The 27388-nt window shown below is 38.2% G+C and overlaps 1 protein-coding gene across 1 annotated transcript; it reads left to right on the forward strand.

Annotated features, from left to right (window-relative positions):
* Positions 1-1153: 1153 nt before the first annotated feature.
* LOC124169684 (cysteine desulfurase, mitochondrial-like) lies at positions 1154-25949 on the forward strand. The gene is made up of 11 exons (XM_046548355.1): positions 1154-1477; positions 1613-1671; positions 4700-4816; positions 4931-5068; positions 6255-6450; positions 17459-17593; positions 18025-18182; positions 23034-23172; positions 23667-23799; positions 23953-24042; positions 25527-25949. Exons 1-11 carry the CDS (start codon positions 1339-1341, stop codon positions 25588-25590), a joined length of 1368 nt encoding a protein of 455 aa, XP_046404311.1. The 5' UTR covers positions 1154-1338; the 3' UTR covers positions 25591-25949.
* Positions 25950-27388: the final 1439 nt, after the last annotated feature.

A 27388-nucleotide genomic window follows, 5' to 3' on the forward strand; every position in this document is an offset into this window, starting at 1 on the left:
AAGCCAACCCTCGGGTTATGACATATTTCTAACCTGCCGACTCCACAGCGGTAAAATTAAAAATAGTTTCCTTGGGAAAGAGTCCGCAGAATCGAATCAGAACCGGGAATCGAACCACGGAATTAAATATTTCACGGCAACTGCGCAGACCACGGCGCTACCCTGGTGAATTAAAGTTTAGAAATTGGCGGAAATGAAGCCAACAACCCGGTGTAGATATCGAGCATAATTTCTGGATGTAACATAATTTCTATGATGCGTTATACTTTATATGTAACAGAAAAGATAGCACGAAGGTGTAAAAAAGACATAAATTACATGTATAATTAATGATCCATTTCATAGATACGATATTAATTGAAAAAGTTCTCAGAGCTACTCTTAAATTATCGTTAGAATAAGTTAAAGTTACTTATTTCAAAATCTAAGCCATTATCTTGGACAGTAAAATTCAAAAAATTTCTATTTCAACCTTTAGTGCGCGATAATTCTATGCAAGCATTATCGTTTTCGGACATAAATTACTCCACCTACCTGCTAATGAAATGACCAAGAGCCTATGTATGAACATTAGAGGCTACAAAGCATCAGTATAAGAGTAATGTGCCATTAAGAACGATCCGAGGAGCCTTTCCTCCATGAATGAACTCAATCTTTTACTTTTTCAAACTCCCTCCATGAACGTACAGGCCACCCATGGATGCGATTAATTGACTCCAGTAAAACGTCTTTAAGCGTGACGTCAGAGTAGGTACACCATTTTCTTGCGTAATCTGGATTAAGATGAATTTTTTGAATTTGGGCATATTTAGCAGTTAAAGGAACTTCAAACGACCATAAAAAATTAATTAGAGATTTCTTGTGATTTATCTCAAAAGGAAGAGTGAATCAGATAATGTTTAAAAAATCCCAAGGGAAAAACTGAGCCATCAAATTAAAGGCAAAGGCATAAAAAACCTATAAAATCATGTAAAAGTTCACTCAAAATTAAAATATCTTTTATCAACAAGATGTAAATTTTCCTTTGTCAAAGGGAAAAGTGAGAATATGATTAAATACCATTACAAAAAAATGTTACGTCACAAAGCCTCTGGCACCAATCTCAAAGGATGAACATCTCTAGTGGGCTTGTTTTCTTTCGGAAAACAAATGAAATGCGATTAAAATCCTCCACTTCGTAAATGTGAATTGCGGTACGGGTGTCAGTGATAGTTAAATTGTGTATTTTATGGTATCGCTGGTTTGATTGTGAATTAAATTAATGTTTTGTTTCTTTTATCTATGAATTTTACACGAATTTGAGCATAATTATCGATTTTAGTGTCCATTTAGTTCAGAATGATGCAACAAGTGCGTTTCAATTTTCTGCGTAATTCAGTTCAGAAATCCCTTAAGTCTCTGCATAGTGGAAGTACACAATGTGGATCGAAAGAAAGTACAGGAAATGATGCAAATCCTTTTGAGTCCATGAAAAGTGGTGAGTGAAGCTAATGTGGCTGTTGGATTGGCAATGGATGTTCTACTGTGTCGCAGTTATTATATGCCAATGCAGCTGTGATATTCAGCTGCTGATGATTTCTCGAATTTGATTCCCGCATATTTTTTATTACAGCGGCGGATTCTGAAACTGCAAGACCTTTATACTTAGATGCACAAGCGACGACGCCTATGGTACGTTATTTACCGGTTTTAGTGATAGCTAATGTGTACCATAATTAATCGAGTCTTGTTTATCGCTGATGATTTTGATGTTGCACTATCATCTTACCATCTCATAGATTGGGAATATCTTCTTATCATTGAATTCGTTTGTTGTATTTTCTCGTGTGACATTTTGTTGTCAACGGCCTTACTGTAATATACTTCGCTTTGAATTGTGTAACTTTGAGAGTTTCACAATTCGGTAGAAGGCACTTTCTTATTTTCCCCTTAAAATTAACATCATTTCTTAATGGAAACATGAAAGATTTTTTAACTTGTTGTTTTCAATTAGCTGACTTTTACCTGTCATCTGTGATATTATTAGTCGAAATTCTGATGGCTATCATGGCTCGTTTTTCTTGATTCTTTCAATGGACTCGTGCTTACCCAATTTTGAAATTTCTGTATTTTATACTGCATTACAGTTAAAACATGATTATGTGCTCCACTATTGTATACACACTTCCAGCTTCAGATGTTCAGGTCTTTTTCAAGAGGCTGAATCTGGTAGTGTCTTTGATATATTTGTGGAATATAAATACATGTTTTCATTACCATAATATCAATATAGTGATGATGCTGAACAGTAAATTGAGTTTCGCTAGTGGTCGCTAGCGTTGCCCAAATGATGGCAGAGTATTCTTCCATCCTTTCCAATCTGCTCCAATCCTCCTGGAGGAGCCTGATGACACCCTAGAGGTGTGATCGAGCTTCTATCACGACAGCTCCTCCTTCCTTTTGTCCTCCGTCCTCCTGAGGTTCAGGTGTAAAAGTCTCGAATTTATGAGGCAGGCCTCGAAAGTGTCCCTGCAGACCAATACAAGGTTTCATTTCTGTTTATATTATGTCAATCTATAGAAAAATATCTAGACCAGTGGTTCCCAAAGTGGGCGCTACCATCCCCTGGGGGACATAGCTGTAGTCTATGAGGCGAAAAGTGCCAAGGGGGCGGCAGGGGGGCACCGGAGGGTCCTGACAATGTGACAAATGCAAAGGTTCCGTAACCTTCTTTTTGCCTTCTTTTTTAAGCTTCGCTTCTAAAGTTTACTTTGTTTCCCGCGTATGGAAGTAATTTAAACCATGTGTTTTCTTACATTTTAAAGTACGAACGGTTGAAAAATATTTCCAAGCCTTTCTTGCACAAGGGAAACGTTTGAAGGGGTTTAGTTTCATTAGGTCTATCGTTGGTACAACTTCACGACACAGAGAACTTAATTATTTATTAGTCATTTAATTAGTCATTGTTTTTTATTCAATTATTACAATGTTCCTCATTTGGTTAATTAGTATATGATTCTGATTATTATTTTAAAGATACCGATTAGGGGGGCGTTGAGTATAGGTTTATGGATCCAAGGGGAAGGTGGCTCGAAAAAGTTTGGGAAACACTGATCTAGACCACCCCTTTCTACATGTTGGTCTTCCCTTTTCCTTGGAATATCAAATTAAGTTTAGCTTGTGGTTACTCACTCTCAAGATTCTTCCAGCGTTCTCCCTTCATCTGATATCCCTACACTGGAGGCATAGTCAGGCTCATGATCGCAGCTACACCTGTTTCCTTTCCTTTGTGTCTACACTTTACCTTGAGGTTCATGTCGGGAGGATTGACATGTCTCAGACTTTTAGGCCCTAGGCTCGAGGGTGTTATTATTATTAAAGTGTTCTAGCGATTAAAGTAGGTTTCCATGGAGTACTTAGGGAGTATTCCGGTAGCCTCCCCTTCCTTCAAGCACTTCCCTCTTCAATTCTTTGTGATGCCTACTCCCGTTTATTAAGAATAGTAAGAGCTAGAAGACGTTTTAAAATTCCAAATTGCCAAACTATGGTGCACCAATTGTCAACCTTAAAGTCTGCCATAAGAATATGGAATGAAATACTGGATGACATTGTTAACTGTAACACTGTAAATCAATTCATAATGAAAATGTCTGCTTATTTACTTGACAAATATAATTGTTATTAAAATACTGTTATGCTATATATCATTAATACAATCAATTCCTCAATACATCAATAACAAAGGATTAAAACAGACTTAAAACTTATACACAATATTCTAAATTCACACATTGATTGTTCTGATTTGCTTTCATCCATTAATTTCAGAGTGCCTTGCCGACCCACTCATACACATTCCTTACTCCATACGCCTATCCCTAGACTATCCCTCGTTAAGCGCTCACTCCAACACCGCCTTTGCTCCCTGCTCAATTCATTACCAGACAATATTGACCCGTTTTTTTCTGCCCTTAAACTCATTTATCAAACTCGCCATGTCCCATTCCTTGGCTAATAAATAAACCTCCCTCTCCACCTCCCTTTCCTCGTGCCTTCTATTTGTTCTTTACTATCTTATGCCTGTGCTCTTTGTTCAGATTTTTTATGTTAAAATTTTATGTTTGTTACTGCATCACTGTAAATTGGCAGAAATGCTGTATGTGAGCAACTCCTTAAATAAATAAATAAAAAATACTGTAAAATTGTATTTTCACTTTTGCTTTGATGTTCACTGCTGGGACTTATTTGTAAAATGTGATATGTTCCCTAGGACAAGGTTCTAGAACAATAAACTTATTATTATTATTTTATTCTATCTAGAAATCCTATTCTCTTCCTTCCTCTTCCTCGTTTACCTAACATTCTACCCTCTAACATCAAATTCAACATCCCCTCCCTGCTAAGTACTCCCTCCATCCCATACTTTCTGTCTCCTCCATATCTCATCAAGAGGCTGCCTTTCCTCACGCACCACCTCCAACACTTCGTCGTTACTCCTACTCTCTGTCCACTTCACCTTCTCCATTCTTCTTCACACTCACATCCGAAAAGCCTCCAGTCTTCTCTTGTCCTCCTTCCTGTAACCCTGTGGAATTCATTGTAGGATTGCAATTATCCAATTTCACCTGTGATAATGTCTCAATACCATCTGGTAAACTCCATGACAATGGATTGTATTTATATTGGTTTCATTTGTCTTGATGCTGGCTGTTTCTTGTAGGACCCCAGAGTTTTGGATGCCATGTTACCTTACTTTACCTATTACCATGGAAACCCACACTCCAGAACGCATGCTTATGGATGGGAAAGCGAAAAAGCTGTAGAAGATGCTCGAAAGGTATGCATTATGCTAACACTTAATTTTTTACAGTGCCAACTAAATGCAATACATTTTTGGCTGCATTGCTATGTATTATCAATACTCAAAGACCTTTTTTTTTACTCATGGTAGAAAGTTGCAAACATCATTAACTGCGACCCAAAAGAGATAATATTTACATCAGGGGCTACTGAATGCAACAACATTGCTGTGAAGGGCGTTGCACGATTTTATGCCAGCAAGAAGAAGCATGTAATCACCACACAAACTGTAAGTTGTATTCATTTAATTCTTTGATCCCTTCGATGTCTCAGGCCTACTGGAAGCTTTTCATAGTGCGAGATGCATAAAAAAAGGATTCTGATTCCTCTATTACTTTGCTCTCAATGGCCATTATTATTTTTGAATCATTTACTTTGGAGGAAAAAACTCTTATGAGTTGGCATTGCTCAAGATGCATGGTACATTTTCTGAGCATAATCAAGTACTTAGAGTAGAGCTTTGCTTATGTAAGGTCAACCACTCAATTCAACTTCTTATAGTTAGCTTTTATTCGCAAACTTCTGAGGTTTAGTCCATATGCCATATATATTATTAGCCGTTTTGCTGCAGATGGCTTGTTAGACAGTGTACATTTTTCTACTCAAGGGAGCAAAGGACTTGTGAGGTTAGACAGTGTAATTTTTTTTACCCCAGCAAACCCAGGAGATGTTGAAACCGGAATTTTTTTACATTCACAAGCCAATGATGTGAATAGACGTTGCTGAGCTGGGAAACTACTCTAAAGCTGCCTGAAAAGGTTTTTTTTGTCCTAATCCACCCTTTATTGCTGTGTGAGCCCCACTCATTGCATATACCCATAATCGCTAGCTGATGCAATGAAATTAGAAGTTAATAGGTTTTTGTACTATGTATTTGCAAGTTGAGGGTATAACTTCGTTCCTTATAAAAGAAAGCTTCGTGTGTAATTTGATGTAAATCTTTGATATTTAACGTTATGGTTGGTATTTCTCTATTTCCAAACTTATTTATTCTAAACGACCCAGGTTTCAGCACATAATGCCATTTTCTAGACCATCTTGAAAATGGCATTACATATGGACTCAACCTGGGTCGATTGGAATAAATACCGTATTTTTCCTAATATTTTCCCGTAATTTTGAGGCTTCAGTTTTGGATAAAAATTAAAAAAATGCGTTTGAATATAGTCCCTCCTTTTATCATGTGCATTTTTGGAAAAAAAGGGGGGGACTATATTCAGATAAATACAGTAAGTGTTGAATAGACAATTATTTTCATTCTATTAAATTCATTCTTTACGTTATCTGCACAACTACGCGTTTGTACAACTATGTACTAAGGGGAGGTATGCCGTACTATTTCTGCAGATGTTTTGAGCACCTATATCTTTTACTTGTGCTTGTCAATTGTTCCTTTCTCGAATTTATTCTTCCAGGAGCACAAGTGCGTCCTTGACTCATGTCGAGCCCTTGAAGCGGAGGGTTTCTCAGTGACATATTTGCCTGTGGGTAATACCACTGGCATGGTGGACTTGGACCAATTGGAAGATGCTATCCGACCGGACACATCCCTCGTCTCTATAATGACTGTAAACAATGAAATTGGTGTCAAGCAAAAGGTCAAGGAAATAGGTGAGTAATGGTGGAAGTAAAGGGAGAAATATATTCCCTAAGCTTTAGCTAACTACAGTGAAACCTCGTTAAAGCGAGTATGGGCTATAGCGACACCCCCGATATTACGAGAGATAGCCGATACACCATCAATTGACCCTATAATAAGCATGTTAAAAAATTCGTTTTTACGAGACCCTTTCGGTATTGGCTCTCGCCATAGCGAGGGTTTCACCGCCGGAAGACTTTCATCAAGACTCCTTAACCTCTGTAATTGCTAGCGATCTGTTAGAAATGAAGTTAATGGAGTGCTCAGTCTCAAATTTATGTGGTAAACTGTCGTTCGATAAATATAATGATTGACGAAACAATGCTTTGCATGATTTTTATTCAGTGCGGCGCTTATAAATTGTTTGAATAGTTAGTCATTATTTGAGTAAGGAAATTTAGTGATACAAAAAACATCGCCTTTCTTCTGGATTTTTGCTTACGTTTATCGGATAGATGTTTATCTGTCGCCGCACCACTCCTGTTCCTGTTTATCTGTTCGCAACAGGTATATTGGCTATTATTTGCTCCACCTCCGGTAAAGCGACAATTCGCTATAGCGAGTGTTTATTAGTGCACCGTGGAGTGTCGTTATATCGAGGTTGCACTGTATCTCTTAAATCTATCAGCCAGTTTTCTCTCACATTCCGGCATTTTTAATTGTGTTCATAGTAAATGGTATGCATTTTAGCCAAGGAGGTTGTAAATATCTGGAGTCGCTGTTTCCAAGTTTTTGGCGTGGTCAAAATTCTGCCATCTTAGTTTGACAATTTTTGGACTTAGTCTCCGACTGATATTTTGAGGTGGCTAAGTATCGTTCTGATAATGAACTGAATCAAGTGAAAAATGCAACCATGATCATTAGTCTTGACAAATATTTCTCGGGTTTGCATCCAGGTTAAAGCTTATATGCTAGCCGACGTTTCGGAAGACGACTTGTCTTCCATCCTCAAGGCTGTGTTACACACAGCATTAATGAAGACCATGCTGTTAAATGGTATGACACCAAAATCCTTTGGCAAGCTCAACGTTACTGGGACCGCGTAGTTAAGGAAGCAATAGAGATCCGCCTCAATCCCAAAAATTTCAATCGGGACACCGGCTTTCATCTAAGCACTACATGGAGACCTGTAATCAGCTGTATGAAAAACATAAGGGTTAAACGTGAATAATTTCAAAAGACGTACAGCCAATCAGACGACACCTGAGCCGTATTGTTGTCTTCGGTAAACGGTCGATCCAGTTCAGTGTGAAATTGAACTTCGATAAAGTAACACAGCCTTGAGGATGGAAGACAAGTCGTCTTCCGAAACGTCGGCTTGCATAAAAGCTTTAACCTGGATGCAAACCCGAGAAATATTTGTCAGAAGTAATCACCAGGAAAAACTTAAATCGTTTATGATCATTAGTATTTCGACAGTTTTTTTTCTTGGGATTTTCCCCATCATTCGTGATACATCTATTAATGTGTAAACTCTTTGTCTGTTAGCCACTTTTCTGGTGGGGATATACTTGAAAATATACTTTATTACTGTAATAGTTAATTTCTGTTGGCTATAATGAAATTCATTGCCAGTATTAGTGCAGGTAAATACTAGTTTACCCTCGTAAAATTTTAGTTTAAGCTGAGCTGGTTGTAGAACGTAACCATTGTGATTGATAATAATTTTTCCCCTGGGAAAAGATGCTTGTGTCATAACTTTGCAAAACCTTCCAATGAAGTGAGAAAAAAAGGTTTAGTTTGTGTGTTCCATAAGTTATTTTAATGTATTAACGAGTTACGACCAAAAATTTCACCAACTAGTAAGCATTGACCCTTATGGGATTGTCTATGTTTTGGTTTGGTCGTGGCTTGTCCTACCCAAGCACCCCCATTCTGGCCACACTTCACTCCACGCTTGAAACCAGTGGTGCCCCCTCCAGATATTCACATCCTCCTTGATTTTAGCAGTGGCGTGTATTAGCTGGGTCAAGGGAGCTTGTCCCTCGCCCCACCCTGCGAAATAAGGATAATTAATAAATCAAGCATCTTACTCGGCATTAGTGTGATGAATCATGCTAGAGGTAATGGTTGCAGTATACAGAGACACTCCATCATATATATTGTTGTGATATGCTTTGAACCTGCCACATAAACAGCGGTGAAATTCTCAATTATGGCCATGGGCAAAATCCCTTTGGATCAGGAATCGAACCGCAGACCTTTGGCTTTCTGGCTACTGTGCAGACCGCTATACTATGCATCCAGGTTCCTTTAGTCTCATAGCATTCCCTTGAACCTCATTAAATTGTCAATTGAAATACTACGAAACAATGTGCAATTTAGTACAATTTAAAAGAAACAGCTTGCAGCGCTTGTAGAATAGAAACTTGGAGATTCTAAGCCCACATTTTTATCATTGCCAGGCCTGTTCAGTTATACAATTTCAGCCCTTTGCTTAGTATCTTTCTTTGTTTTGTCCGTACCTGGGCCACTAATTCTTGGCAATAATTTGAGGTGATGGATTGATAATTTTAGTGGGTACTAAGATTGGTTAACTGAATTTACATAAAGGCACCCCATGATTTTACTCAATGTGTAATTCAACTCCATTGTAAGTTTGGATACATCTACATAATATCCCGCAAGCCACCTAAAAGGCGTTTAGAAGGGGGTGTTAGGACACCAGCCCTTTACACATAAAAAGCAAGTGTTCAAACAAAATTACGACTTGCATTTATTAAAATCCTTTATCGTTCGGGGGAAAAAATAATTCCCATATCTATACGTTTGGCTAAACATCTCTCTTAATTTATCGCTTCTGTTGGATCTGGAAATATGGTGGGGCTCTAATACCTAATGTGTTCTCCGCGTCATTTTTAAAGATATCCATTAGGTTACTATCCATTAGGGTGGTGCGAAAAAACTCAAGTTCCAAATTTCGTGTCGTAATAGTGCGGAAAAGTTGCGATACGTTAGTACAAGAAAAACAAAAAAAGAATTATTAAAATCGGACGTCATCTTCCGATCCCGCAAAGCACCTGAAAAAATGACAAAAATGAAAAAAATAGTTTTTTTTTTCGTTGTAAAAAAATTAAATTAAATTAATACCTTTTAACGCTGTAGCAAAAAATGATTACAAATAGCATAGGTTATTATTTATATATGCATATTTATGGCTTTTAACTGTTATTACCGATCGCACAAGATCATTAAAAATGTATAAATTTTGCAATTTAGCCGGTTTTTCAGAGTTGTGTCATAATAACTTAAGGTAATATTTTAATCTAAAATATATGTTTGATTATGCAGCTCTTCCTTTGTTTATAAATGATATAATAATATTTAAACAACCCAGAACTCACCGCGGAGAGGTGGCTGCACTTTGAGTTCTACCCGCACCCTCCCATCCAACCAATGAGGGTTACTGCTTCTACAATATTTAAATTTTTTGTCCTTCTTTTAAATTTCAACTCATGAAAACTACTTTGTACTGCGATTTAGTGGTAAGGTCTGGCATAATGGACCTTGATTTGAATTAGCCCTAATAAATCCATCTCTGGATCGATAGCCATAAACCTTAAGGGATGCCTCCGTTACCAATTTCACACATGGCTCCATTGCTTGTGTGTGATACGGGAAGTTATAATATCCCAATCTTGTTTATCGCCAGATTCAATGAAGGAAGCTATTTCTTCATTAGTAATTATTCTCATAAGAAGAGGTGGAGTAGATAGTTTGACTACATTCCAGTCAATCAAATCTATATGGTCAGTTATTTCGAAGTTTATGGTAGGAGTAATGAAGTTTACGATAGGTTTGTCTTTTGGTTAAGTCTGTCTGGCTTTAAATACTCTTTTTAGCTCTAGCTCTCTAATGTGCCTTCTGTAATAAAAAACCATCGCCATGAATACATTATCTTCGTGATCAAGGTTAGAGTTCCGTTCAATAACAGAGAAAACTACTTTCTTTTAATATCCAGGTATGTATCGAGAGGTTTCCTTTGCTCTGTTCACACGAGCCATCTACCATGTGAAAATGGGCCCGTATCCCGGTTTGCTAAGTCATTTGGAAAGTCGCCACTTGTGATTGCTTGACTAATGTCAATAAGGTATCTTTGGTTCTTGCTCAAAATTTATCCATCAACTTGTAGAATTTCACATTCAATAGTTTGGAAATGCAGTTTGGAAGCTTTCCATAACCATTCGTATTTGTCCAATTGGCCCACTAAATGATTTTTGGCCACTTGTTTCACCATCTAAATACTGAAAAATATGACAAAAGTAATTCAATGAGAAGAAATCACCCAACTGCCCACTGCAGCGGGTGTCATTGGTGTTTTACGAGCTTTCTAATAGTGCAACCTTTCCATCTAATGTTGATGTTCGTGCCATCACAGCAAACTAACTCTAAGAACTCTAATGATACTCCTTGACCAGAGAGATAAGATAGTATGGAGACCACAATATCTTTAGCAGACCCGGAGCATGGAGAAACATAGCTCAAATACACAAAAGCCGGTTCTTTTATTAGAGAATGGTGTTCCTCTATAACTGTCCGACAGTACTCCTTCGATTCAATCATTTCTATTACTATGGTATTGTCTACCCTTCCGTCAAAGTATAACCGTGTAGCTCACCTAAATCAAGAGGGATTTGCTGTAAATCGCTAATAATATTTTTCTTTTCCCTTTTAATTCTACATCGGTCAATGAACTTAGAAGTATATTCTTCAGTTATAACACCAATGTCTACAAGTACACTTGATGCTATAGCAGCAGCTGTACGGTGAGACACCCCGTATTGAACAATGAAAAGCTGTACTTTGGAATTTCACCCTCATTTGCCATGGTGATTTATATTTTTTTGGATGTACTAGGCATGTAATCTTCCTAATCAACAAATTTCTCCTTGATTGTTGAACTTTGCGTTGCGTCATTTAAAACCTCAACATCTTCACTTTCGATTTCAATAGGGTTAACATGCTGCCTATTTAAAGTGCAATTTTGTCGTTCAATTCTAGTGGTCAGTTTTATTGTCATTTTTGATCTAAAGAGCTAATTAAAACTTCTCAAATTTTATCCTCAAGTAATTATTACAAAAATCTGAAAAATAGGCGAAATTGCAAAATTTATACATTTATAATGATCTTGTGTGATCGGTAATAACAGTTAAAAGCCATAAATATGCATAAATAAATAATAACTTATGCTATTTTTAATCATTTTTTGCTACAGCGTTAAAAGGTATTAATTTAATTAAATTTTTTTACAACGAAAAAAAAACTATTTTTTTCATTTTTGTCATTTTTTCAGGTGCTTTGCGGGATCGGAAGATGGTGTCCGATTTTAATAATTCTTTTTTTGTTTTTCTTGTACTAACGTATCGCAACTTTTCCGCACTATTACGACACGAAATTTGGAACTTGAGTTTTTTCGCACCACCCTACTATCCATATCCATATAGGTGAGGCTAGAGCTGACTAAGTGAACCAAGCCACAGACATATGAATTTCACTCATTCGTGGTATGCGGGCCAGTATCTCTCCCTGGGCAACTTTGCTTCTAATACCATGTAATATCACCGGAGGCTATGTACCGTATATCTCCGAATATAGTCCCCCCCCCCCCTAATTTTGAGACCCCAGTTTTGGGAAAAATTTTAAAATGCAAAGGAAGGCAGTTTTTCTGTGATTAGCAAGATTAAGATTCTAGAGTCAATAAAAACTATTTTTTTCTGTGAATAATAAGAACAAATCTGTTCACATATTTTCCATCACAACAAAATAACTATTCCTAAAATATGTTGTTATCCATTGCATGTATCAGTAATTTATAGTTCCTTAACCAGATGTAATGAAGTAATGAGAAAATTTTCAACTATCCAAGGCTATTGTATTTTTTTAAACATTCACAAATTATTAATATTTTTGATTTCCAAATGACTACAGACAATGTAAATATATAAGCTTTAACATAAAGCTCATAAACAGTATTGCATTTGGCCCTGAAACTTCCTTAGACCCAGTGTAACACACCCATCAAGTCATGTGGAATCCAAGTGACTAGAAGAATTTAGGATATCTAAATAAAATTGTGTTAAATAAATTATAAATATTATAAAAATATTGCCATCTAATGCCTGCTAAGCAAAATAATTAAACTACAGGACTTACAAATATCAAAGTAATAAAATTAGGAAATAAACTTTTTCCACCAAACATAAACACTGAAAAAACATGTTATCAATTTTCAATGCCTCGTTGCGAATCATTGCATAAGTTACACAAAGAGTTTCTGCTCTGCATTTGCGCACAAATTCGACGATATTTTCCTCTAATTCTATGAATCTGCCGCATCGAGACCCCCGAAATGACTTCCGCGATGTATTAGCGCTTTGCAATCTTTCCAAAGACTGTCTTTCCATGCCAAATTTTTCAGCCGTCATATGAATACTATGATTTACGGCGCATTCTGCGACGGCTATTTTTAAATTGGCATCGAAACTCCGTCTTTGATAGCTTCTAATCTGCCGCAGGATTGATCCTCATCTTTCTACTTGATCCATCACCTCACTGTTGAACACGGTCTTAGAATATCTGTTGAACGTAAAATTATTTTAATTAAAGAAAATATCGCGGAAATAATTGCGAAATATTATGTGACTTAATTTATCGATCCTACTTACCCTGGCGAATTGAAGATATTCCTCCTAGAGATGTGCGAATAGTATCCGCGAATACTCGAATACCTCGAATATTAGAAAGTATTCGATATTCGAGGTCTCGAATAGTTATGCGAAAAGTAACGCCTCGAATACCTCGAATACTTTGAATTTCGCGTCGTACACTGTCGCACGCACGCGTCGTTGGTAGTTGACTGGGAAAAATGTTGAGAACTCTAGTCGTTTAGTGCATGCAGCGCCGTTTTAGGCAAGCTGACGAACTACATCAAATGCGCGGGTTAGAGCGGTGAAAAGAGTTCGACGTGGGGAACCTAAATTGATCCGGGTGATAAAATCCGAAAATCCCCGATTCCCCCCACCAGGAGAACCTCAGTGCCGTGGGATAGCAACCTTAGGGCATTTCCCACGATCCGCTATCCCCCTCTGTTCAGCACTCGCCTCACCCACTCTGACGCTTTCCTCTTCTCCAAAATCAGACAAAAGGTCCCAGCTCGCGCAGGGATCGCATTACGAAGACCTTAGCTTCAAAAAAAATATCGAGTTACGAGAACAATATAAACGTATTTCACGCCCTCCCCCCTTTCTCACCCACTGACCTTTTTCTGGCTACCTGCTTCGAAGTTCCCCATTTCTGGAGGTCAACTGCTGCGTGAGGACCGTGGGATACTTACATAAGCGCATTTCCCAAGATCTGTTATCCACCTCCATTCAGCCCCCCCCTGAGGCTTTCCTCTTCTTCGAAATAAAAAAAGGCCACAGCTCGCGCAGGGATCATATTACGAAGACCTTAGTTCGAAAAAATACCAAGTTACACGAGAACAATAGAAACGTGTTTCGGGCCCTCCCTTTTCTCCCCCACTGACCTTTTTTTCCTACCAGCTTCGAAGTTCCCCATTTCTGTGGAGGTCAACCGCTGCATGGGTCATCTATTAGCACAAAAGGTGTCTAAGAATGACTTTCGTCAATTGATGTTACACCTTTATTGGATTGAAATATTAGTAATGTGCGCGTAATTTAAAAAAGAATAGGACCAAACATGACGTATTTCTGAGTTTATTTAAGCATTTTACGCAAAGAAATAAATGTCAAAATACGACTGAGACTTGGCATTCTGGCGAGACTCGATATGAGCAGCAGAGCTTCTCGGAAGTTGATGCGGTATTTTTTTCCGAAAACATATATCAAGTTACAATTTATGAGTGGTGCTATAAATCTTTATTGTTACAGTCCCAGACGAAGGGATATTTTCTCAGGATATTTGGTTTCTCCCTGATAGCAATTCCAATTCATCTTCTAATCTCGTGAGAACTCCCAAAGATGGACTGAAAAGTAATCGAAGAAAATCCGGTGGAGAAGCGCGTGTATTTTGCAAAATGCCTCAGATTGTCAGCTAGCACTTGGCAGCAGTAGTGGGGGTAAAGGGATGTTAGTTGAATTAATTATATGCCCAATTGTTTCCATAAAATTAAAATATTCCATTAATCAGCTAAATTCCTGTTCGAATCCTTTAAAGGAAATCAAAATTACTCCCCAAAATCTTGCGTTGCCTGCTGCATATGCAACCGAGTCAAACATTCCAGCATTCATCGTTTAGTATTCGAGGTATTCAAAATTCGAGGTATTCGAATATTCGAGCAATGATTTAATATTCGAATTCGATATTCGAATTCGAGAAATCTGCTATTCGACCCATCCCTAATTCCTCCATAAATTGATCGCACTTTCGATGCTGAGTCGCTGGATTTCGATCAAATGCAGTAATGCCGGCGCTTCTGGTTTAAAGCCATTGATTATTGTGCCTTTTCAGAAACAAATGCATAACTTTTGCACATTCTTGTTCTGTGAAGGCGGTAAAGGCAGTGGTTGTAAACACGAACCGCACGGGCACATGGACATATAGTAGCTACGGCCGCAATGCAATGCGAAATCGTCACGAAAGGTTTACTTTATCTGTTTATTTTTCGCAATGATTTAAATCGTGTTACTATTAAATGAGCGACGGGTACATATACTATTGATTCAATTCTAGTGTTCGATTAGTGTGATAGTGTGTGTTTAGTTTTGATTTTAATTATTTATTGTTTTGCGTCATAAAGTGATCAGTGTCGATTGAATTATTCTAACAATACTTTTCCAAGAAAAATTTACAGCTACCCGATGGATTCCGTGAAAACCCGTATTCGATATGCTATTTGAATCAGAAGAATCATATCTTTACAACATTTGTGGCAAAAATTGTCTTAATTTCCGGTAAAACGTGGCAGTATTTACTCATATCTTCGATTATAATCCTCATATAAATATACTCAAATAGAAAGACTATGAGAACATTAGCCATTATGCCGTTATTTATAACTTGATGGTCACCTTTAGTATGCTAAATTGGATTACACTCGATTATAGTCCCCCCCCCCTTACTTTTCCTCGGCCATTTTTGGAAAAAAGGGGGGACTATATTCGGAGATATACGGTACTTAATAACTCATATTTCCCCTCCCCTGCAACATTTTTTACTACGAAAAATGATGCAACAATATTGTGTTAATGATGTGGAAGTTCTTAGGAGGGTAAGAGATAAGTCTTTTAAAAACATCTTGTATGATATTAGGCACGATGTGGTGGAAGTTCGTAATATTGTTGAAATGACACATTGCAATATTTCCACTTATAGATTTATTTTACACTACGCGTTTCGTCGTTACAGCGACATTTTCAAGTGTGAAAAAAGTCTTAAAGATTTTCCTTATATATCATGGTGCTTGAGGGGAGGGTGGGAGTAAGATGGAGAATGGGGTTTGGGTGACGAGAAGCGAGCATATTGAAGGCTGTGGGGGGGGGGGGGTTGGAGGGTCGTTTTAGGGTCTCGAACTGAGGCAGGGTGAGGGGGAAGAAAAGAAAGGTTCTAGGATGGGTGAGGGTACCCCGCACTCATTCACTGTCTTCTTTCGGGTTGTGGTTGTCAGGATAGCGTCCTCGCCCAGATGATCTTCTCCTCCTGGGTAGTTGACCTCGTGTCCTTCTTCTACTGTTCTTCTGCGGTGTGAAAGTGGGGGTGTAGTGTGGAAAGGGTTTGTACAAAAATTTTTTAAAAAACCTTTGGATATAGTAACATATTAAAAACCTTGGTTAAGAGACAGGACTACTGAATTGGCTGCATTATGAGATGCGAGGTGATGGTGTGATGAGAACAATCTTTGAAAGACAAATGGAAGGGAAGAATAACAGAGGGAGGCCTCGGATGAGATTCATTCGGAAATGTGTTAAAGGATGTAAAACAGTAGAAAATGTATGAAAAGATTGCTTGATAGTAATAATAATATTGTAAGCGCGGTTTCATTAAGATTATTATAAGCTGCGAGACGACGAGGAGCCGCCTCGAACGGACTTCGTTTGAGACCCAGCCATTAAGCACGTTCCTGCTGTCATCGGAAGGGTCGCTTGACAAACGATCTCTTTTGGTGACTCCATGGACATGGGCTGGTGGCGGCTAGGGGAGGCAGTTGTGGTCGGGCAGCGAAACAATGTGTAAGGCTCGGGCTGAATAAAGGAAGTTGCTTTGAGTGAGAATTTGGACTTGTTCCCTGCTTTGTTTCCCCGGAACCCCTTTACCGTCAGCGAAGACGACTTACAATATCTTTATTCATCTGTAGCACAATAGTAATTGTGGTAGATGTTGTCAGTCAATACACCTCTTATGAGGACACAGTAACAAGAAATACCCTTGGTATAAGAGGCAGTAGAATGTACATATACAATACAAATAAGAAAGAAATCATACAATTGGAATCAAAGTGCAAAAGTACATTTAAAAGCTAATAGTGGAGAAATCGACTTCCTGCAGTGAGTATATGGGTTTAGATAATAGGAATTTTTTTAGGGCCCTGCGGTAGACATTGTTGTCAACCGTTCTTGCTGAGTTGGGCAACATGTTGAAGTACTTAATTGCCTGGTTTTCCTAGTTAAAAGATTTGACCAGCCTACATTGAGGCATATCTAATTTACTCTTTGCTCTGGTGTCATGGTTACATACATCAGCTCTTGTGGAGTACATTTGCAAATTTCCCTTGATGAACAACAGAATATGAAATGCATATAGGCTGTAGACAGTCATAATGTTTAATTTGACAAAAAGTGGTTTACAATGTTCAGTACATCTAGATAGGTAAATAGAGAAGAGAGCTGCATCAAATAAACCTTTGGATTAATGGCTATTGACAGTGATTTGGCTCTAACGATGACTATTTGTCCATGATTATGTAACCATGACTCACGGCTTGATTTTGCAGTTGCCTTATGTATGCATTTCTTATGTTTCCAGGTGCATTGTGCAGGAAGAAGAAGGTGCTGTTCCACACAGATGCTGCCCAGGCCGTTGGAAAGATTCCATTGGACGTGAACGAGATGAACATTGACCTCATGTCAATAAGTGGTCACAAGCTATATGGACCTAAGGGTAAGCAGCAAATTCCTTTTAATTCATTAGAATGGAATTCCACAAAGCGGGCACCCCCAGATGTTGTAAAAATAGACAAAATTTTTTATGCTGCTATCATTACGTTCGTTTTGTTTTGTGTATTACTGAGCCTTAATCATTTCATTTTATGTTAATTACTTTCATGTTAAAATAAAGAGAATATTTCGTCCAGCAATTGTATCTTTTTTGAATCTCAACTATGAGAAGATTATTTGTCTGTCAGACTCTTGTGCCCTCTCCCCCCCCGGAAAAAAATCCTGGACCCTCCCCTGGGTATACTTTGAGCCCATATTGTCCTCATAGTTTGTAAAACAAACCCTTTCCATCCTACGAATATTCTAGGCTGTCATGCCATTATTTCTGAAGTTGATGTATTTTTAAAGATATTTCTTTTTTGTTTCTGTGGGCAGGTGTGGGTGCATTGTATGTGCGTCGTCGTCCAAGGGTGAGGCTGGAGCCCATCCAGAGTGGTGGGGGGCAGGAGAGAGGCATGCGCAGTGGCACGGTGCCCACTCCACTCGTGGTTGGCCTTGGTGAGGCGTGCGACATCGCCAGCCGTGAGATGGAGGTATGTGATCCCTAAACATCATATAGCCTTTGCCCATGTGGTGAACTCCCGATTATCAGGGCTAATGATGGGGACAGGCAGCATGAAGAATCAGAAAATGCGGTGTGCACGCGATACGAGAGTATTAATAGTGGACTGTATTTTGTATATGCACTGGAGTCCCATGCTATCCAAATCACCACTCACCTGAATGTCGGGCTCCCGTCGATGGCTTCCTCAGGCAGCATTAGCTCGAGACCCTTCCTACATGACGACCCATTCACAACGCCAACTTTCACGTCAACAACCACTGAAACAATAACTTTAAACAATTACACTCTCGCCCACACAGGCATACAACATAGCAAGCAGTGGCGATTACGGCATAGGACTCCCTATGGCACAAACACCCAGATAATCCAAATTTACTTTAATTCTTGCAAAGTTTTTAATTATGTAAATCAAACAATATATTTTACTTTTGCACATTGTCTGTTATTTTAGGCTGCTTCCCGGGCTCATTGAGAACTTTCATCGCCTGACTATGATCGTTTTTTATCGGCGATAACATGGTTGTACTAGAATTCCCACTGCGCCACATACTCCAGCAAACTGTTAACGGAGGCGAGCACCTGGCTATGACTCATTCAGTCTCTATTTCCTTTGTCTCTCCTTCCGCTTCCTCCGCTGCTTCACTTCTACTATTCCCCTCCTCTCCAGTTTGAACTTGACTGGTCACGGCGGTAACATGCGTGAGTGCGACGAAATCTCTGGTTTTCTTGGACTGTATGCAATTGCGTGCCAGGCCATGGCAATAACAGTGCATTTACAATTTGGCAAGTACATTTAAAGATCGTAGATAAATTTTTTCTTAATTTATAAGTGGTTAACGACAGAAGATTCTTCTAAAATTAATCTGGTGCTTTTTCCCCGCAACTCATCGTCTTCTGCAATACTACAGTAGACGTCCAAGTAAACTTGAAACATCCCTTGTCCGCAAGTCAATAAAGTTATTCCGTTTTACAAAGGGAATTCTAATAGTAATAACAATCCCTGTGTAACCTTGCATTATAATGCAATAATCCTGGTACTATTGCATCCGAGTTTATCATTTATTACGATGGTAGAAAATATCAAAGGAGTCTGAAAATCATGCATGGATAATCTGCAACACTTGTAATCCACAACCATATAATTGGCAGTCTGCTGTATTTTGGCTCAGAAAAGTTTCCCAACAAATTTAGTGGTGCCACAATCGTTGTTGAATATTTGGATACTTCTCTTGTGACATATCATTCTTAGGATAGGTTGCATTGAAGGGAATTAAAAACAGTCACGCACATCATACTGTGCTGCATGATGTAGTCAATAGATTTACCTTAACATATGCTTATCATGATTATTTAACAAACTTAATGTGTTGTATGGCATAATTTAGTCAATCAACTTACCTAAAGTCTTGTAACATGGAATAATTTATTTATCCTCAGAATGCTGCCCCCTGAGCTTACTTTTGACCACTCTACTGCTCTAACCGAGTGGTTTTCAATATGTTTTCATTTATGGTGGTTGTTTACTTTTCACTAATAATCAGAGAAAAAAGTATGGGGAGTGCTCTTTTTCATTGACCGTGCCTGATAGAAATATTATTTTTTCCCTAATTTTCCATGAACTTTGGACAACCTGGATCTGAATTAATATCCTATGACAGTATGGTGTTGAATTTTTGATCTTAATGAGAGTGGCTCTGGATTAATATGCAGCAATAGAGGAGGTCAAGTTCAAGGGCATATGTGATGCAACTCCTTTGTTGGGAAACATTTTTGGTCCATAGTATTGAGTGATTCAGAAAGAATACCACAGCTTTAAAAATGTGTAATAATTCAAAGAAATATAATATAACCTTGTGTTATATGTTAAAAAGAGTATTAAAAAGTTTGTTTTCACTTGAAAACAAGTTCACAATAGTTCAATATGACCCCTTCCAACACTCGAGCAATCTCAATCCGATACTCAAACTCCTTCCACATTCTCGATAGCATATCAGGAGTAAGTTTGGATAGCAGAGCTGCTCTGTTATTTCCTGTTTCAGATCATCAATGCTAAATGATAGAGGTGGTTGAAACACCATATCCTTATCATACCCCCATAAGAAAAAATCAGAGGGTGTGAGGTCAGGGTTTCTTGGAGGTCAGTCATGAAGTGGATTGTCATGGGCTCCCTGTCGTGCGATCCATTGCCTCGAGTAGTTGTCGTTCAGATAGTCACGGACAGATAAGTGCCAATGTGGTGGTGCTCCATCCTGCTAGAATATGAATTGGTTCAAGTTGAGGGAACAGTCAATTCTTCAACATCTCCAGATAGTTTAACCTAGTTACTGTAGCACTATCGAAGGCAAAAGGACCAAAAACGTTATTGGCTTAAATGGCACTGAAAACGTTCACTTTAGGTGAGTTACGTGTATGTTCAATCATTTCCCGTGGATTCTTAGTGTCCCATATCCGAACATTGTGACAGTTGACTTTCCCGTTGATGTGGAAAATTGATTCATCACTGAACACAATCTTTGACATCAACGATTCGTCTATTTCCATTTGAGCAAGGACAAACTTGCAGGAATGGATTATTTTAACCTTATCAGCCTCAGAAATGGCTTGCACCAATTTCAGACGGTAAGGTTTCATCACTAATGTTTTCCGTAGGACTCTGTAAATACAGTGGAACTTGTTTAGTACGTTTCTGAAGGGACCACAAAAAATGAACGTACTAACCAGGAAAACGTGCTAACGAGGAAAGTAAAAAATAGCAGTCGGGGTAATTGTAATCTGTGGAAAAGTCATCGTAATTACAATTACTATCGGTAGTTCTCGTAGGATCGCCTTCCTGAACTCTTTTCACCTTTAAAATAAAGAAAATGGGCGCTACATTGAAAAACAATACCATGTGAATAAAAATCACAATGTTTCATAGATTTCCCGAAGACAATTACATGAAAACGGCGTCTATCTCCCGTGATTTATCCTATGTGTATTTATAGAAAGAGGACAAGTAAAGTCATTTCTTTTTTGTCACAGCATACTCGGAGAATATAACAACAACCCTGAGTATGTCAACGGGTTGTTTATAAACATCATAAAAATTGGACAAAATTATATTAACCTTAAATTACGGCAACAGCAGTACACATTCGCTTCTGGGATAAAGCCATATCGAGTGTTATATCGATCGATATATCGAATAATAACACTCAAGATTATTAGAATACGACGTAATTACAAGAAGATTTTATATTATACAGTTGAAATTTACTTTAAAAATTTGTTTAATGTCGTCTGCTTTTGTGCCGAGATCAAGTATTTTTAAGCTAAGCTTCGCGTAGAGATTCAGAGCATCGTCTGCTCGCGCAGCAGTAGTCAAATACGCACGTAGTCCGTAGCATTGACGTCGTGCAGTACTGCTTTAGATGAAGTGGGAATTGGATAAGACTCATTTCTTCATCATGATAACTCGTGCAATAGCAACAATTGCCCACTCGTGAAATTTGTGCGCAGTGGGCACTCCAGAGGCAACAGAAGGTGAGGAGCTCGGGGTGGGGAAAATTAGGGCTTCTCATTGGCTGCAGTTTTGCATAGTCAGATAAATTCATCACGTCATAAGAATTGAGAAATGCATTTGGATAAATCACGGTCGAATAAAGATATGTAGAATGAATGCAAGAATGTTAATGGCTATTAATAATAAATTAAATCATGAATTCGGAGCTTTACGACCCTTAAGAGGATACTGGAGAACGAATTGCGGGTTGCATCACGGCTAGCAATTGAGCGTACTAACCAGGAAAGCGCAATTTTTTAAAACGTACTAACCAAATACTTTTGCCTGTATTTTGTTCCGATGGTACCGGGACCGAGAGAAATCGTCGTACTAAGGAGGAAAACGTACTAAGGAGGAATGTACTAACCAAGTTCCACTGTAGTTGTTTTTGGAAGTTACAACTCTCTGCCAGCGCGGTGTGTCGAATTTCCTGGGCTGTGAACAAGTTTTTTGCTGGAATCAGGCTACATTTTCATCACCTAAGTGCAGCCCTCTGGATTTTATTCTTTTTACAAACATCCCTTCTCTACAAATGAGCAAATAAATGTAACATTAGAGCTCTAGAACTTCAGAACTTCCTTCATTCGATGACTGATACTGCTCATCTTCTCTGCAGGGTTATAGATTTTCAAAGATGTGGTATTCATTTTAATCACCATGTATATTGTGCATTCCCCTTATAATGACAGTAACATTTAAGTCTCTCTCAATCATTTATTTCTTTCTATTTATGCTACGGAATTGCAGCAAAAGAAGAGCCCTTTTTCTCCTATGGAACACACAAAAAAACATGACCTTAAAAAAACAAAAATAAGTAACTTCAAACTCCACAATGTTTTATAAATACTAAGGATGGGTTGGATCCCCATTTTTTTTTGGCAGTTCCGGTTCAGTTCCTGCAATTAGTTCTTCATTCTAGTTCTTAAACAAGTGACTAATTTTCATTGCTTAGTTTGAAAAAACTATTAATTATTTTCATTAGGGTATTATGGAAGCTACTTATATTGGGACATAAAATCATCCCACAAGTGGTTAGGTTAAAAAAAATCTCACTATTTTATGTCTCTTGCATAAATTTTCTTGCTAAATGTTTTAAACTGGGTTTTGCATGTATAATTTTGGTTCTGATTATAGTAGGCTCAATTCCAGTTCCTGTTATAAGCTAAATAAGAGGAGGAATGGAGAACTGAACCATCCTATCCCTAATAAATACATCAAGATAATAAGAAAATGTTAAACATTACATCCTCTATTTATCATCTCCATCTCTCATTGCAGTATGACCACAGGTACATAGAAATGCTGTCCAAGAGGCTTCTGGACAAAGTCACAAGCAAAGTTTCTCATGTGTACCGCAACGGGGACCCAGTGCACACTTACCCAGGATGCATCAACCTGTCGTTTGCTTACATTGAAGGTCAGTTTGTGTTTGTTAAAAGTGTCTTAAAAGTACACCGTGTTTTGACATAGAAATAAAATACTTAAAAAGAAGCTTCCATGTAAAAAAATGTGAAAAATCAGATGCCGCCTGTGTAAAAAAAAATTTCTCACTCAGTATTAAAATTTTCAGTGGGTATCATGAAAATAATTGTGAATAGCAGGCTTCTGTATGAGAAAAAAAGTAGTGCAGACGAGACTCAATCTTGGAAATGTGGCTTGGGAGTAAAATACCTTACCCAGTTGTCCAGGGTAACATATATGTACTCAAATGCATTTCTGAAGGGAATTCGTAGCCAAATGCATTGACACCTACCGACCCTCGCACCACTAGTGACAAAAGTCGGAGTGTGATTTAGAGCTCGGAGATCAGGTTCACTATATGAATGCCACTGCTACCAAGTGGAGCCTCTTGTAGGAATATGAACTCCATAGTCCATATAGTAAACCCTTATGGTCCCCCTTCTAATGCAGGGGAGTCACTGCTGATGGCACTCAAGGACGTGGCGCTGTCGAGTGGTAGTGCATGCACCTCAGCCTCCCTGGAGCCCTCGTACGTGCTGCGTGCAATTGGAGCCGAAGAGGACCTCGCCCACTCTTCAATCAGGTATACTCACTCTCATTTCAGGAACTGACCATTGATTCTTCATTTATTCTACGAAGAAATTTCACACTAGTTAATATGGAATCTGTGAACTTCATAGAGGAATTATGTTTTTTGAAGAGTGGCTTTACTAATTTTGCCCTTTGCTCTCTTCAGGTTTGGACTGGGTCGCTTCACCACAGTCGAAGAAGTGGACTACACAGCCGAGAAGTGCATCAACCATGCAGTTCGTCTCCGAGAGATGAGGTAATGATCTTTCCTCTACTTTCCATTGTATTTCCCATCTATTTAGCGTAAAATATATCTTTTTTGACTTTGCTGGTTTGTGGTTATGAGACCATTTGAAATTCCTATTGATAAAAAAAACACTGATGTAGCAAGTATTTAAAAGAGATGGACACAATTTACCATCAAAATTTGTAATTAGATTTTACATAAATGGGCATGCTAATTACTTCTGGTTTGAGGGTTTATTTCAAAGTATAGTTTAAATGAAGATGGAAAAAATTCTTGTGGCATTTAATTTTTCTGTGAGTGTCTACCGATGTGAAGAAAATAAAAATGGGTGGCAAATGAGTTGAAAAAAAACATATGCTAGAAAAACTTACTAGAACTTCAAGAAGACTTTTATTTTACTTTTATAACTTTCAATGTATTTGTTCAATCGTTCCTCAGTTCATTGAACTTGTGAGTTATATTTAATTTGCAATTCTCAGTCGTAAAAAGTGCGTCAATCAAAGAGACTTGGGTTGATTGACTAAGCTAAGTAAGATTTTGGCATTAATGAGTAAATTATTTTTGTTGCAGTCATAAATAATTTTTCTGCATGCTCTTCAGTTGTCAAATAGGTTTAATAAAGATTGAAGCTTTATTTTCAGGATTTACGTTTAGAATATTTACAGTGTGCTTACCAGGGGTGGTCTGATCAGGTCGGCTGGTTGGCGATCGCCAAGGGCCCCCCCACAATGCTAGTGCCTATTATGAAGCGTACGTGAGATGTGTAATTTAAAAAAATCCAACTTACTTGAACCAAAGTTTCTTTTCCAATTACAAAATTCTACGTTATCATTAGTTGCTTTACAATGTAGCATGCATACTCGTTGTAGAGAGATTATATAGAAAAGTGAATAAAATGAAGGTTTTACAAGATAAAAGAAAAGAAACTGAAGATTTTTTAAAGGGGTTATTTTACAGATTTTTTTAGATTTCATCGCAGTTTCAGGGAACAATTTCATTAAATAATAGGTAAAGGAACCAAAATGCATAATTAAGTTTTATAAGCTGTGAAAGTCTCATTTGTCACTGTATTTTTTCTTGCAAAATTTCTACTGCTTATTAAATTGTATTTGGTTTTCAAGAGTGAGAATATAGCGTTAAAATCCATTCGCGGGCATGCAATTTCCTTATATTTTCTGTGGGAGGATCCCAGAATCCTGCGGCAAGGGGGGCCCCATCATGAGCCCTAACCGAGGGCCCCCAATCACCCCAGGTACTTACGCTGAATATACATTTTCCCCTACACTCCACGAAGATGAAATTAGGCCTTTTGACTGTTTGCCACTTGTGGCAAACCAAGCCAGACAGGCACAAATAAATTAACAACTTAAAGCACAAAATTAAATTTAATTAAAAAGCGTGAGTCAATATTGTATCAGTGTTTTTCTGTTATCCAAGTGTTTCTCACAGTTAAACTAGATTTTTTAATGTCTCTGTTTCTGATCATTTTGCAGTCCGCTGTGGGAGATGGTTCAAGAGGGAATAGACCTGAAATCCATCAAGTGGACCCAGCACTGAGAGTATATGTACTTACTTACTAGTGCGTTGAATGTTGGGGAGTACCGTTAATTTGTTAGTTTCATGAAGTAACCTGTATATATTGTAAAGGCAAGTATAGATTAATAAGACTGACGAAGAGTCATCAAAGCTGTGAATCTTCTTTTCAGGCGATTCAAACTCATTTATCCTCCATCATTTTCCATGTCTGTGTTTTTAGATTATATTGAAAGGCTCAAGCATATGTCTCCAATCCATACAAAATTGGTGCTCTCTACCAAAACTCATTTTATTTTGCAGTTTCTGATTTTGTACTTGCTGGTTGTTCCTATTTGAATATCATGAAAATTTATGTATTCATATTATATATATTCCTTTCACATAAAGTATATTATTCCTTAATGGTAAAACCTGAATTTACCGTGGCCTTGATTGCACACAGGTTCTTATAGTCACTGGACCTAGACATGGCAGTGAACTTGGTGACCTCCTGGTAATAGGGGTGGGTAGAGGGGAAGTTGAAGAAAGTGAGGCCATCACTGTTAGGTCCCACAGCACCATGGGAGTATGCTAGAGATCCTACTGTGAGGACCTCCCAATACTGTACCTCTAGAACTTAGCCTCTAGAACCCACTGACAGACCTTGGTCTGCTAATTTCTGATATATCAGTTACCATCTAGGCATCAGACTAAGGCCAGTGTTAATGCCCCTTCACATTACACTGCTGAGTGACACCACTAAGTGGTGCCGCAGGTGGAAATACATTGAGAGCAATGGATGCCTTTGCACAATGCCATGCAACGTGCGGCACTGCAACCTGCTGCTAGCGGCTACTACTAGCCATCAGCTGCGACCACTAGCAGCTCTGTTGCCCTTCACACTATGTCACTGCAGCAGCATGGCAGGGCTTGGTTCTGCTGGATCACCAGTTGGTGCATGAGTGTTCTTGAGACAAAAACTGAAGTCCAATCTATAAGGTTTTGGTGCGGTACTGCTATCTGGTGATACAGTGCTGCTGAACATCACCATAGCAAATGCACCACCAAGCAGCGTGTACATCTGTTGGTGCTGCTAAGCGGTACCGCTCAGCAGCATATTGTGAAGGTGACCTTAGATGGAATCCCCAGGGATGTGCCATCCAAGTGGTGCTAATGCCATTTATTTTCAACTGTTATAGTCAAACTGCATTCTGACTTGGCCTCGGACAGTGGGATCATGTAACATAATGGCATGATAATGGGTTTGCACTTATCATAAGTGGGTGGAACTTGGTTTGAATTTGAAGAGAGACAAATTTTTTGAGATACCTCTACAGAATTTTTCTATCGGAGGATGCATTAAGAATGTATAAAGTTCAAATAATATGTCATCTATTAATTGAACAATGCACCTTTTTTTTAGCCCAAAGTTATTTTTTCAAAAAGTCAGACAGCTTTTTACGATGAAATGCCTTTGGACTCCTATCCATAATAATAATTACTGCCATTTTAGTCATAGCAAATGATGAATTTAACTTTCAGCATAATGCAAGCAAAATTTGCAGCTTATTTAGTGGAATAAATAGGATTACTATGCATGAGAATAGACCACCTTAAGTCTTCTCTCAAGCACATCTCAGGTGCTTGGTGCATCTCGGTGCACATTTCTGCATCAATATGTTCAAATTAATTGTGTGAAAATTGATCAAAAATGGCAATAAAATTATCTTTAGAATGATGTGTATGTTATGGTTTTATCATGCCCACAGACCAAAATAAAAGCGTTTCAATTGCAGCAGCACATCATTTAGGAGGCTTAAGGAGTGGGTTGCAAAATTAT

The sequence above is a fragment of the Ischnura elegans genome, chromosome 12 (genome assembly GCF_921293095.1).
Source record: "Ischnura elegans chromosome 12, ioIscEleg1.1, whole genome shotgun sequence".
Taxonomy (NCBI): Eukaryota; Metazoa; Arthropoda; class Insecta; order Odonata; family Coenagrionidae; genus Ischnura; species Ischnura elegans.